General features: G+C 39.3%; 1 protein-coding gene across 2 annotated transcripts in view; it reads right to left on the reverse strand.

Moving 5' to 3' along the window:
• Positions 1-14,562, reverse strand: part of myom1b (myomesin 1b) — a 70,420-nt gene that overhangs the window by 25,171 nt on the left and 30,687 nt on the right. The window contains exons 16-27 of one of the 2 annotated variants that reach the window (XM_088643442.1): positions 14,221-14,395; positions 13,530-13,651; positions 10,668-10,985; positions 7,461-7,657; positions 6,770-6,896; positions 5,872-6,056; positions 5,384-5,498; positions 4,500-4,656; positions 3,915-4,021; positions 3,421-3,465; positions 2,853-2,989; positions 1,350-1,494 (exon numbers count right to left, since the gene is read on the reverse strand). In XM_088643442.1, coding sequence (XP_088499568.1) covers positions 1,350-1,494; positions 2,853-2,989; positions 3,421-3,465; positions 3,915-4,021; positions 4,500-4,656; positions 5,384-5,498; positions 5,872-6,056; positions 6,770-6,896; positions 7,461-7,657; positions 10,668-10,985; positions 13,530-13,651; positions 14,221-14,395 — 1,830 coding nt within the window. The remainder of the gene's footprint in view (positions 1-1,349; positions 1,495-2,852; positions 2,990-3,420; positions 3,466-3,914; positions 4,022-4,499; positions 4,657-5,383; positions 5,499-5,871; positions 6,057-6,769; positions 6,897-7,460; positions 7,658-10,667; positions 10,986-13,529; positions 13,652-14,220; positions 14,396-14,562) is intronic. The other variant, XM_088643443.1, reaches the window with a different exon arrangement.

Here is a 14,562-nt window from a genome sequence, read left to right on the forward strand (position 1 = left end):
TCCCTTGAAGATCAGTCTCACCAAACATGGCAAATAGCTAGAAATAATGATAGTGTTACGCTGCCTCCTAATGGACACTTCACTCGTATCTTGCTCTTCATCCATATTCTAAGAACAAAATAATACCACCAAAAACAAGGAATACTGGAATCCAGCTGTGTGAACTTTGTTTAAAAATAAGTCACAGCTTCCTTTTCCTGTATCACGCTGTCATTAAGTTTTCACACATTACATTACATCCGAGCCACATAATAGATTTTATACTGACTAAAAAGTAGCTGGCTTTCGTTACTAAATCTATTATTATTTACTGTAAAGCACTTCATTAAGTACTGCATTGCCAATTAAAAATGTATGATGCCCCTAGGTTGGCCCACATTCTCACATATTTCATACCTAAAATGTAATTTGATCTTCATGAAAGACTTAATAAAAGATTAAGACAACTTGATTCAAGTATAATACAAAGACATATGATGTATATGGATAAATAAACAAAATCACCCAAATGATCTGTTGGAATACATTGTTTTTCGCCACTCAAAACATTTGTCACTGTAGCCAAAAGTTCTTGCTCATCCAAGTGTACTGGGTCATCCATGTCAACATGAGACAGACAGACATATTTTTACAGGGCAATGATTTCTGTTTGTCCTCTCCGGAAAACCAATCCTGTTCACTGTTTTTCTAATGGCTGAGGCATGAGCACTGACATTATCCACGACAACAACAGTCTGCAGATACTTAAATGTTACTATGGGGGTTCTTTGTGAACACTGGATTTTGTTCTGGGTTGCTCTTGGGGAGACCTTTGTAGGATGATCAATCCTGAATCAAGTCACTCTAATCTTTAATATTGGTCTCACAGTGAATGGATGGAGCCTAAAATGTTTAGAAATGCCTTTGTAACCATCACTGATAAGCATGATGTGTGTTTTCCCTTGTATATTCCCCTTGCACCAAACTCACTCATTTTCAGGTCATTATTTAAGACAAAACCTTTTCAACCATAGTCCTGGTTTATTTGTTACCCAATTATTTAGCTGCCTCTAAGGGAACTAAGGGTTCGCTTATTTCACATACAGTACACTGATTCTTATTTAATTCAGCATCGTGCCTCATAAAACATTGAGCTGTTAAATGTAAACCAGTTTGGTTGTTAAAGAAAAGACTGGTTTTGATACCCTTGTTGGAAGCCTTGTTTGAAATTGTAATTCTCATATTTTGGGGGACAGAATATAACAGATTTGTGGGGGGACTTTGTTTCTCTCTAAACACACACTACCGTTCCTGTCACGGGCAGAAGAATTCCTGAGAGAATGAATGAAGGGTCATAGAGTAGGGCTTACCTTCCCCAATCAGAACTAAGCTGGACTGATTGGTAGCTTTTCCATCCTGGAGCTGGAAGGTGAAAGTCCCTTCATCTTCATCCCCCAGCTTCTCCAAGAACATTTCCACGATACCTGTGTTTCTGTCAATATTCATTTTATATTTCTGCAACAAACAGAGGTAGTGGCAGTCAGTCAGTGATACAGTCAGGCTCAAGAGGCTTATGAAATAACACGTTCAGTGGTCTACCAGATTATTATTACAAATTGTGATTTGTGTTTCTTTATTTTTGTTCACAAAATAGTATATTTCCTGGTTGTTTACTGCAGATAGTGGGCCCAGATGTTTGCAATTCATTACTAATACATAAGTCATGAAATATAACATTCTGTCCTGTCATATTTTTCATGCTAGCTCAGGATCTACTGTACATTGTAAAATGACCCAGTACAAATTTTGAGTAAAGTCCTGTCTAATTTATCTTTCTGTGTATGTATTCCCTTTTGTCTTCCTTTTTAAAAATAAACTGAATTTTGTAGCTAATTATAGGCATCACTAAATATGTTTATCCTGACTCTTTATCCCAGGATACTCAGTTACAGTCATTTCATACCACACTAAATGCAGGGATTTCCAATATGCTTGCACCACCACTTAAAAACGCCACACGGAAGAAATGAATCATGCTGAGATTTAAAGCTTAGGGCCCTGAAGTTCTAAATATTGTATTTTTTATGAACTGGAAAAGCAGAAAAATCTACTCTAACGGAAAAAATGAAGTCAACATTTGTGAACATCTTATGAAACAAATTCAGATATACTTTCTATCATTAAATGAACAAGGATACAAGTGATCCCAAATAAGGTATTAGTAATAAGGAAAGAGCCAATTATTAAACACTGAAATAATGGTCTGCCATCTGTGGTAAATTTAAAAAGTGTTTTTTAAGCCTAGTTTCCTACTTTGGATCTATTGTTTCTTATAAAACCACATTTTCCTCATTTTAAATATTGCAAAAAAAAGAATAAAGGCAAAGAAGAATCCATTGTATAGTACCTCCTTATTTCTATCAAATGGCCTCTAAAATAAGGTCAGACAACTATATTTTTAGTATTCTCCATTTTCCCTTTTCAGGTTATTTATGCCTGTCATAAAGCCATGGAAAAAAAAATCTGCAAAGCTATAAAAAGAATGTAAAAATCTTAAATATACCTGATAACATTATGATTCATATCAAATTTAACTGAAGACATAAAACAAAGTGCATACTTATCATTCTTCTGTAAGACATTTAACTGATGTATCATGTCAAAATAAAATGCAAAACCTATTACTTATGAACTGGATTCACTGCAAGTATTTTTTGCTGTCTTTTGGGTCTGAATCTCTTATTATTGCAAAATGTTCATATTTATTTAAAAGTTGGAAAGAGGTTTTGTGTGAGTCACGTGTTGCAATGCCCTAGAGCTGCCTAACAGCATAGCAGGAGAAACACATGTAATTCATTTGTACTGAGTTATACCTCTCCTTGGGAGAGTATGGCATCATTAAATACGTAGTTAGCCTTCCCGTTGGCAGACATTTTCTCTGCTTGTAGCCAGAAACGGACACGGCCTTTCTCCAAAAGCTCCACCTCCAGCTCTCTCTTCAGTGGAATAGCTGGCCAAAAAAATGCAGATATTGAGCAATGACTGGGAGCAGCAGTTTTGTCCTCCTAGAAAAGTTAGTTCTTTGTCATGATTACATCCCTGATGAATGTCGCAGACAATAAACATTTCACAAGCTTTTCTGCTGCACATTATTTATCACATTAAAGGATCAGAGCGAGAACACTGTAGACACTATCAGACAAAATCATAAAGGGGTGTAATAAGAACTCAAACAGAAGGGCAAGAGAATGAAGTAAAGTACTTTAAGACATAAAACAACTGGTGCTGAATGTCATACAGGGTAGTGGCAGGTCATTCAGAGTCCGTCCTTGTGCTACCAGCTGTGCTACTAACAGACAGGTACTTTTCAAGTATTTTGTGACCTTGTGCTACTTAATCTATTTTTATAATATGCCTTTCTCAAAATTCATTCCTACTTACTGGGGAATTTGTGGTCATGGCTGATCTCTAGCAGACGCTTTAGCTCTGTGTGGAAAAACAATAAAGATTATTAGTTCTGGTTCTGTTCAAGTATTTATTTATAAGAATTGCTTGTTTTAAAGAAGACATGACACGTCCAACAAATTTCACAGTTGGAGATGGGAACCACTCAAATAAATCACTACGTAATGAGGAATTTCACTTGTATGCGAGTCATTGCAGATTCAACATTTTCCAATCCATCGGACTCCAACACTTCAAGACCACACAACGCCTTGCCTTACAAAATTAAAAATATTGATAGGTATAGCTATAACTCAATACCTCTTCACACACAACATTATTAGACAATCATTTGGTGGCTCAGTGTTGAATCTCAGAGCATTTGAGATTTTTGAAAAGATATATGCCCTTTTGCAAGTCCTCCTTTGAGTGGCACTGGGAGGCTCCAAAAATGTCACACAATTCATGAATCACCCCTAACCATGACGTACCTTCCTCATCTAAGTTATAGCTAGCAGAAATGCCATCTGTGTCCGTGACAACACAAGAGTAAATGCCCAGATCTTCAGTTGATGGATCATTAAAGATAACTCTTGACCTTAAAAAAAACACAGGAAAATTTGGCATTAAATATATATTTATTTCCATAAGCATATTATTTTTCATTATTCATACTTGTGACATTTGCCCTTCCAAAATTACACATAATGAGAATGTTTTATTTCATGTGTGTACATGTATGGGCTGTGCTTGGGTCAGCAATATTTTTTATTTGTGAGATGAGTAGTATATTGCATATTATATCTTTATTATTATTGTTTCAAAAGTAACTTGTACATACTAAGTAACTGTACTGTACAGTGCTTAGCATGAAATTATATTACTGTAATGGGAACTTGACTATCTAAAACGTGAAGGTAACCAACCAGCACTGCCGCTGGTTTCACTGACATGATTCACTGGTGAATTGTCCATTATTCATTATAATGTTGCTTAATTCTTCTGGCCATGAGAGAAAGGAATAAGCTGAGTCTTTCAGTCATTGTGAAGTAATGCCAGTAACACACACCATTTACCTGCCACCTTTGGTCTCTACAGTAAGGCAGGACGAGTCAGAAAGTCCTTCATAATTCTTGGACCACACAAATTTAGATTCTGCGGTCATCTCGGAACATTCATAAATCAGCGAAATCACACCATCATCATCAACGTCCACGACCACCTCCTTGGTACCTGAAAGATAACGAGGCTTGTCATATTAGAATGGAAAAGTAAACCTCTTATTTCATGCTTTAGACAGTTCTCCCTTATTTGTTTTCACTTATTGTCTGTTATGGGATCATCTGGCAAGCACCTAATGTAGCTTTTGAGGTCAACTCATTTTTTACTCTTGCCTCCATCTTGCGATTTGCTTGCAGACAGCTGGGAGAGATCCTCTATAACTTTTGAGTGACATTCACTCCTTGTTGCTTCGCAGCCAAGAAATCTTTCTCCCCCACTACTTCAACAGCCATAATTCAAATGGTGTAAAATTCACAATTCCCTGTTATACAACTTCAGGTCTAAAGTCATCCCTCATAAAAAAGGACTCCTAGCCCCCTGATGCAGTGAGCTTCAGTGCCTGATTTTCTGATTGGTTTTGAGGGATGGGCACTCTGCTGGAACATATGAAGTATAAGGCATGCTTCAGACTTGCTTTATGCTAGGCAGCCTGGCTAATATACTTCATCCAGTATTTAAGTGTTTCACATTCTCCTGATTGGATTAAATGCAGCGTGAGTGCAGTTGGGCTCTAGTTTTGTATTGCCATCTCAGGCATACCTTTCTGTCTGTGCCTTTCATCACAAGGATCATCATACGTGCTGCACTAAAAATACAACACCCCTGGCATGAGGGATTCCAGTGCCCTTTATAAACCGGGGCAGCAAAGTAACAGGAACGCAAAGAATAAAAATCATACCTGGACGAGTCTCAGCTAAAGCTGGCTCGGTCGCATCAGAGGGCTTCCCAACCCCTGCCCTGTTCTGCGCCCTCACACGGAACACATAGGTAGTGCCTTCCTTCAGGTCTTTAATCTGCCAAAGAAGAAAAAAACAGGTTTTAATTGGAGCGTTCTTATGCAAACTCTTGGGATAACAAAAAGCTCTTGTAACAGGTTTGGGAATTGGTGACAAGGAGTGGTTATTTCCCCTTTACGAGCCATCCTAGTGTAGCAGGAAGCAAAGAGGAGCTGGAGTGGTACAAGTGTACTAAGATGATCAACTGAAATAGCAACATGCATAAGGAGCTCTGTGAAAATGGAACCCTGAAGTGTTGATAACTTTAGGGTTCCATTAACATAGCCTGAAATGCATTAAACTAAAAGTCCTCAGGGATACAATATAACCACCTTCAAGCTAGTCTCTAAGTATTTCTCTTTAACAGGCTCACTCCAGAAACGATGCCTACCTTCATGTATTTATTCTGAATTGCCTTCTCATTGACACTTCTCCAGTGCTCTTCCCCAGCATGTTCCTCTTTGATGTCTATGTAGAACCCATTGACCTCGCTGCGGCCCTGGTACACTGGCGGGTTCCACAGCAGCACCAGTGAGTCCCTGCGCACCTCTGTGATTCTCAGGTCATAGGGGGGTCCTACACAGCAGGGGTGAGAAATGATTGAGAGGCACAGCACAGCATTCACAGAATCAAGGTACTAGCCAGTCGAGGTGAGGGAGGCATGAGCAAAATTAAGAAGATAAAGGCAGCATGGTGGTGCAGTGGCTAGCATTGCTGCCTCTCAGAACTGGGGCCTTGTGTTTAATACCAGGGGCGCTGTCTGTGTGTGTTTGTTTTCCCTGTGTTCTCGTGGGTTTCCTCCAAGTGTCCAAAGACTTTTGGGAAAACTGGCCCTGGTGTAAGGGTGTGCATGTCTATGTTTGTGTCTGTGTGTCTGCCCAGTGGTGTCCAGGGTGTGTCCTGCCTTGTGCCCACTGTTAGGCAGAATAGACTCCAGCACCTAGAATTACATGTAAGTAATTTCATCATTGCTGTTTTGCGCTGTCTAGAATCTAACATTTTTTAAACAAAAAAATGTGTCTGAGTGCTGGTCAAAGAATCCCACCCAACCCTTGGTGACACGCAGCTAATTGTGCAAAGGTGCCTGGGGAAACCCAGTCACAGTTGCCTAGTGGCATCACCTAGGCTCAAACCCACAAAGAAATGATCTCTTCCCGATTCGAGTTGAGAAGTCATTTCCTGCCCCAGCTGTGACTGACATTAAAATGGTGAATTCTGACGAAATGAGCTCTGACCCCAGTTTCAGTGCTCCTCAGAGCTGGAGTCTGTACTTAATGCTACATGCTCACCTGGCACAGCAATGGTCCACTCCTCACACTTGAAGGAGTTGCTGGGCTTGGACGGCACACCCACTCCGGCCACATTTGCAGCCCGTACCTGGAACTGGTAGATTCTGTTCTCCTTCAGGTCATTAACCTGGAGCACACAGACAGAAGAAGCACTGTGGGTATGTTCACAGCTGATTGATAGCCAGAACGACCTTCAGGAGGTGTAATTTGGAACCCCCCTAAGCAACACAAAATTCATCCTTCTCAATATTGCAATGAGAAATATGTGGTGATGCCAAACAAAAGTAAGTGCATTATTTTGCATGTTGTAAGCCTGGGCTAGTTAGAATGTAGCACCTCAAATGAGACAGGTAACTCCATTAGCAAAGAAACAGAATGAGAAAAATGCTAAAACAAGGATTCTGACATTTTTAACTTTTACTCTCTGCTCCCTACTCGTCGGTGCTCCAGTTTTAAGGCCTTGAAATATAACTCAGCTGGTATACAAGAAACCTCATTTTCCTTATTAATTCTAGGGGATAAATGTGCCCCAAAAGTTCTTATATTGATAATCATTGAGTAATAAATGCAATTCATTAATTGCAATTTGCTTGTATGCACATTTTGGTGGAGTAATTGTTTTACACGTTTACATCTCCTCGTTTCCTTTTAAACAATCAACAAAGAAAGGGGGAAGAAAACGGCTTCTTACCCTGTAGGCTCTTTCACTGATGGCCTTTATGTTTGCCTCGTGCCACTTTCCTGGCACTCCGTCGACAACCTCGCGGTAATCCACAAAGTAGCCAATAATCTCTGCTCCGCCAATAAACTTGGGCTGCTTCCAGCCGAGGACCATGGAGTCCTGCACGCTCTCAAGGACAGTGATTCCACAGGGCGGAGCCGGAGAGGCTGATTCAGGAAAGAGTGGGCGTTACAATCTGATAGGCACGCACTGTCTGCTCTGAGCTGTGACATTTAACACAACAAACCTGCACAGTATATTATCATTTTACAAAGGCGACAAAGGGGGCTGCTCTGAAGTAAAAGTTTCCACATGACACAACAGGGAGAATGACTTAGTCCATAAAGTAACATAATAGAATTCTATCATTAATTCATTCTGCAAATATTTCTATTTTCTGGTGTGTCTCTTGAGTGGTGGGAGGTTAAAACATGTCAGAAATCTGTTTTCCAGCAGTGTGGATCCTTTTTCCATCTTTAAAAGTACCAGCTTCTTCAGAACAAGCCTGTATATATATTTGACGTTCACAGTACAATTCTAAACACCTTCAAAGCTCTTGTTAAGTTAAAATGATGGTTTTTTTCTTTCACTCTGTGGCAGTGCTTAACAGCAATTGTGGAGATGCCATCACTCTGTGAATCTGCGGTGACTGCTGTGTGTTAAAAATCACTGTAAACCCTAGCTTTAGAAACTCAGTCTAGAATAGCAGCATAGAGGTGTAATGATTTCATGAAAAGACTGAAATTGACTGTTCTGGACCAGAGGTCAACTTCCAGCTTCTATACATGATACTGACACCAAACATGTCCACAGTAAACTAGAACAGCCTTTTTGTATTCTTCTTTATCTCCAGCAGCAGTAAATTAAGAGGTAGAAAATGGGTACCCATCCATCACTTTTCTAACCACTTCTGGAGCCTATCCCAGCAAGCAACAGGCACAAGGCAAGATACACTCTGGACACACTGACACAGACATCCACACATTTACACCAGGGCCAATTTTCCCAGAAGCCAATTAACCAACAAGTATGTCTTTTGGGCTTTGGAACCAGAGCACCTGGCGAAAACCCACTGGGCAGAACATACAAACTCCACACAGATAGCACCCCAAGTATGGAATTGAGCCCAGGGCCCAGAGCTGCAAGGCAGCAATGCCAGCCTCTGTGTCACAATGCCATATGGGTTACCATCCACTACATTCTACGCTAGACTGGTGATCATCATTTCCTTGGTTTAATCCTGGTTGCTAAAGCAGATACCAGGCCAAGAACATGTATTAACACTTAGCTTCCCACTCTCAGCTCTGAATGAACACATACAGTAAGTCATTGCACTCTCCATTTATCAGTTTGCCAATAATGTTAAAAACTTACCTTTGCTTTAGTAACACAAACTTATCAAACTTAATTTTTCCCCACATTGCATCTTATGTTCATATTATTGCACTCATGTAGATGAAGGAGCTGCAGTTGGTAAATTTACCTGCAGCTTTACATAGAGTAGTTTTTACACTTACCTGTATAGTAAACAAGCAAACTATAAAGTTGAAAATATTGGCCATCTGAGTCCTAAGACATCATTATACCTCTAATTTATGAACATATTTGTGTACTCAAGTTACTTTTATCTCTTCTTCCCTCTGTGATTAGCCATCTGCAGACTAAGGGCAACAAAGGATCAGTTTCCCCTGTTTATTTAACAACATCCATGCCACAAACAAAGAAACCCCCTCTCAGCGGATTTATCAGTAATATTTTCTAATTACTGCACAGCAGGTCATGGCTTTTTCCTAGAGTGTCAACTTAAAGATCCATTCTATAATGATGACTTTTGTCAACAGGCTCCCTTACCTCTACACAAATACAATGGGTTCTATCAGATTTTAAAGTGACACAAAATTCATCTCTCTTGTTCAGCTACACATAAAGTACACTGACTGACCTCTCAGTGGTCAATGTTTTCTGAGGTAAAGCACAACTCACTGCACTGTTCTGCAGGTTCTGCAGGCTATGAACCTAATTCATAAAGCACTTCTTGCTACACTACTTTTATGGTAGTTTTTTTTATAAAATAGGAAAATTATAGTCCTAATATTACAATACGTCAAATACATAAAAGAAAAGATATTTGCTTTATCGGTTAAATTTGCAGCATTAAAGATTTCATTAAAGACAACCCTGGTTGTGTCACTGAAAGCTGAGTGAGCTGAATAATCCCACGCTCCCCTCAGCAGAGATTAGCCAATAGCGCACCACTGCTTAGCAAAAGTCGGCCACAGTCGGGTAGTACCACGACTCAGGCTCAAACCGTGATCATAGAGCTAGACCAAGATTCAGGAGAGTGCGTTAATCATTTGGCCTACAACCAGCCTCTAATGAAGATTAACAGGTATGGGGGACAACGTTTTATTACATGTAGCATTGCATCTTTTAGAAAAACGCATAACTCATAATTCAGTAATGAAAACCAAGGCCTTTTCACTCTTTATGCACAATTTCTTCCATCAGGAAAACAGAAGAGAGTTTATCATGATCAGAAAAGTTTGGGCCTAGCATTGTAACTATGCCAGGAGGATCAAGCTGGAAAACTGTAGCTGAGCATCAAACATCTGCTTCTATACTGACTGCATGCAGGGATAGTAAGGGGCAATATATTGCTAATGTTTCTTTCACAAAGCTACACATGCCAAAGCAATGCTGTAGTAGTAGAATAAACAGATTAGTAATTGCAAGTAGGAAGATTTGGTCCCTTGATTTGATAAAACTTCCCTCTACCAAAGCAAGTTAACACAGGGGTCCGATTTCTGTTTTGTTTCTGACATCTCAGATTAATTTTTCTGCCCCCTGATTTGCAATGTGTTTTTGTTCAGCTTTGCATGAATTAGTGGGCTAGCCTTGTACACCACTCATGGTTCTGAAACATCAGGCTCATCACTGCACCATCTTTGCTTCCGTTAAAGAGTTGGGAAACATCGGTAGACACTTACTGGTACCCGCAGTACTAACCCAACGAGAAAGGAGCACATTTTTCCAACACCGTTTTCAGAAAGGATTTCTCGAGTTACAAGCAATTAGTTTAGCTGTCACGGATTGCAATTACTGAACAAAAAATGGAAGATTTTCAAAAGTTTAGTTACGTTTTGATTGAGGGTTTGGCCTCATCTTTGAAACTCTCACCTGATGATTGTCTCCGCTGCTTCGTTTTCTCCTGTGAGGATGAACCATCCAGAGGGGACTTACGTGTCTGCTGAGTAGCTACTTTCTGCTGTGAGCTGATACTCTTAGTTCCTTTGCCCTTACTTACTTTGGACTCTGGCACTACAGAGTCAGAGCTAGGGGTCAGCGTGTGCCTGTCAACCTGAGCTTCGCTTTTTAGACAGGTGTCAAGGCCAGGCTGGGAGGCCTCATGCTTGCCTGCCCAGTAAGGTGCGTGCTCGGTTAGTCCACCATTTTTATCACCCCTTTCAGGCCACACACCATGAGGAGTGCCTCCCCCTAGAGTTAGCAAAGAACAGTAAAGAGCATTTTCAGGTGCAAATTCAAACATCAGTAAAATAATTCAATAAATAAAGAAATTAAGCATGTTTAAGAACTTCTTCATATTTTTTTTTCCTTTTAGCAAAAAAAAAATGAAGACAAGATGAAACGGCCACATCTGAATGGATACACACGCAAGCCTTTTTAGTTAGACAGCACACACTTTAAAGCTTTGGACCTTAATGAAAATGCCACGGTATGCCATGGTAATGAGGCATTAAGATTTGTTACCCTGTAGCATTAAATGTACATGAGGCATTTCTCTACACTGTGCCAGTGTGATGTGCTTTGAAAGCTTATTAACCTTTGTCAAAGGCGTGTATCATTCTACATGGTGTACTACACAAAGTGCCTCAGGACAAATGTGATAATTATGGCCTACCTGATTGATTATTAAATAAACTGTGAACGGTTCAATGAAGGAGAAAACAGTTTGAGCCTGAGAATACGAATGCATTTTAAACAAAGTTTTATAAGAGCACTAATGGGCTCTTTTGTTAGATGTACTGTATGCCAAGTGCTTATAAGATTTTATTGGTAGTGTTTACAAATAAGATCACTATGTGAGTGAGATGCATTTTTGGCAATATGAAGCAAAATGTATCCGTGTATTCTCCATCATATTAGATTTGCTTCTTGAGACAAACACAGACTAATAATTTTGGTAAAAAATAACTGGCAAAAAAATAAGATAATGAAAATTCTGAAAAATAGTTGCTGATCATCTTAGTGTACCATAGAATTGTTTGTTGCTATTGAATAACAAGAGGAAGAAAATCCCATTGGCTGCCTTACCAAGGGTGTTTCAATTAGGGGGAACAAAGCATACAAACACTGAAATGACTGGAATAGACATAAACACAGGTTTAATTGTTGCATCATGTGACATGCTCAAATCACAGGAATCAAGATGTTAGGAGAGGTAGTTTTGCCATGGACTGCAGGAGTATCCCTAATCTTATTGAAACCTTTCTGTTTGATTTGGTAATTTTATCTTGACTGGCCTGAAAAAAATAAGAAGATAATTTCTAGAAGTTTGAAAAGTATTGTTTTTTCTATTTTGTGAGAAGAAAATACACATATGATTTTAATGTATGATTCTGTAAATGTAAAAGACCAAACAGTTTATCTTTTAGTAAAAGCATTAATTTAGGTGTTATAATAAAGTAAGAGAAACTAGAGAAACTGTAAATCTTTTCTAAATACTTGGAGTTCTTTACATCTTCTAATGTCAGATTCAATGCCCCTGAACAAATCAGTTATTTAGAACCATTACAATATAAAAAAAACTACAATGAAGCTGAAAGATACAAACAAGGTAATCAGATTGTTTTCATTCATTTAAAGATCTTCGAATTATGTGTGAAATCTTAGTTGTATTACAATTACCTTTAAAAAAAACTAGCTATAATGTATATCATATTTGTACTTGCTTGAATAGTGAAAGATACATCTTATTTGTTGTCCTTATTTTATCCTGCCCTTAACTGTAAACTTATGAGATGGAACCTGGGCTCAATTGTGTTCTTCAAATGTTGTACAACTATGATAAGCATCTCATCTTTGCTGTAGTGGTGCTAATATTACTTGCCAGTACATACTGTACTTGTCCCAGTTGGTTAAATCAGACAGATCCATTTGCATTTGGATGCATGTTAGCAACACCAGTGAATGTTAGCAGTCAAGCATGAGGAAGTACTGGAAGGAGACACCATGCACAGGTATGGCTGTCGGTGGTACCTCAGACACTGGAGAGAGACTGTCAGGTCATTTTCCCCAGAGGGAAGTGGGGAGGGGGGGGGTGACAGAGTATCATGACGGCTGGTTTGTAACCTCATAACGGATCATAATGACCCAGGCCAGAGGAGGATTACAAGAGCTTTACCACTGTGAGGGGGAGGAGGGGCGGTGGGTCTTGGTTTTGTTACTACAGTGGAGAACGATGTGGACAGTGACACAGGGACTCATGATAGAAAGCTGGTGGAAATAGAGATGCTGATGGCACACAGAACTGAAAAAAACACCTGTCTGAAAACAACACAGAGCACTTTGAAGAAAACTGAAGCTACAATACGTTGTTTTGACCAGCAGGCCATTCCAGGACATTTGTTCCATCACCAACATTTCTTACAGTTCTCAAATTAGGCCACAGGTCTGTCGTGAAAACAGTTAAACAAATGCAAGTTTTGCTAAATGTAAATTACAAAATAAATACTGTCTAAACCACCCAGAAAAAAATGATATGATAACCATTTTCAAGACTTACCTTTCTATCCAAATCACTAACAGAGTGCACTGTGAGAGTATATAACCTAATGGAAAGCAGTATCTAACATTTTGAAAGTGAATCGAAAACAAATATTAAATGTCTTTCAGAAGGCAATTCTTGAAAAAGTGATGTTGTGGGTGCCACAAATATCACTTTTTTGTTCAAAACTAACTTTTATATAGAAACTGACAAATGTTTGAAATTGCTATCTATAGTCTTATGCCTTTACTCACCAATTGCGGCCTTGACTTCGATGGCCTCTGACTCCTGGGAGAACTGGCTGAGCCCAGCAGCATTCACAGCTCGCACCCTGAGCACATACATCTGTCCCGTGGAGAGGCCATGACAAATAAACCTGGTCACAGAACATTGATCTGTGTTTCAAATGAGTCTCCACTGCTTTGAAATGAGTACAAAGTTCTGTTTATTATTCTATTGTTATTATGTATCATCACATAATGTATAATTGTATCTTACTAGTAATAAGATGTTATTATGTACAGTATACGTTATATTAGATATTATAAGCATAGCCTTCTCATACCTTTGTTTAGTGTGATGAACGGGGAAAACAGAATTTGGTCAAATCTGTGGTATATTTAAGATGTCTTTTCTTTATTGGAATGTGCATTAACGGACCAACACAACACAGGGGTCCTCGAACTAGCATTTGAGTCAACAGAGTTGCAGAAAAGCAAACAAGGTCAGAACGTTTAACCTGACATAACTAAATATAATTCATACTTGGTTTTCCCCAGAGGTAATTTGAACTAAAAAATGACAACAGTCTGTGTTAGGGAAAGTTACTTTTATAAAATAATCATCCGTTAGAGTACAGGTTTGAGACACTTGTGTAAGGGGTTAATGTTTGAAATGAGCAGGAGGTTGCAGGAAAACTGTAAAAAAGGCAGGAGCCGAGAGTACCTCTTTCCTTTGACGGGTTTGTTGTTGCAGGGCTCCCACACTCCGGAGCCCACGATGGAAGCCTCAATGTAGTATCCCACCAGCTCCTTTGCCCCCTTGGATTCTTCCCAGGACACCACTACAGACGTATCCGTGTTCCTCGTCGGCAACACACGGCCAGGAGCAGGGGGAATGTCTGTTTGGACATGATTAAAAGGCAAAGGATGAATTACAGTCACTGACAAAAGGTATACAACTTTTTATGCTTGAATGTTTACATTTACCAATTAATTCTAATGAGAAGCTGTAAAAGATTCATGTGAATTCCCCTGGAATTTACCCAGGAGATGGTCATACTTATAC

The sequence above is a fragment of the Lepisosteus platostomus genome, chromosome 8 (assembly GCF_059453375.1).
Source record: "Lepisosteus platostomus isolate fLepPlt1 chromosome 8, fLepPlt1.hap1, whole genome shotgun sequence".
NCBI lineage: Eukaryota > Metazoa > Chordata > Actinopteri > Semionotiformes > Lepisosteidae > Lepisosteus > Lepisosteus platostomus.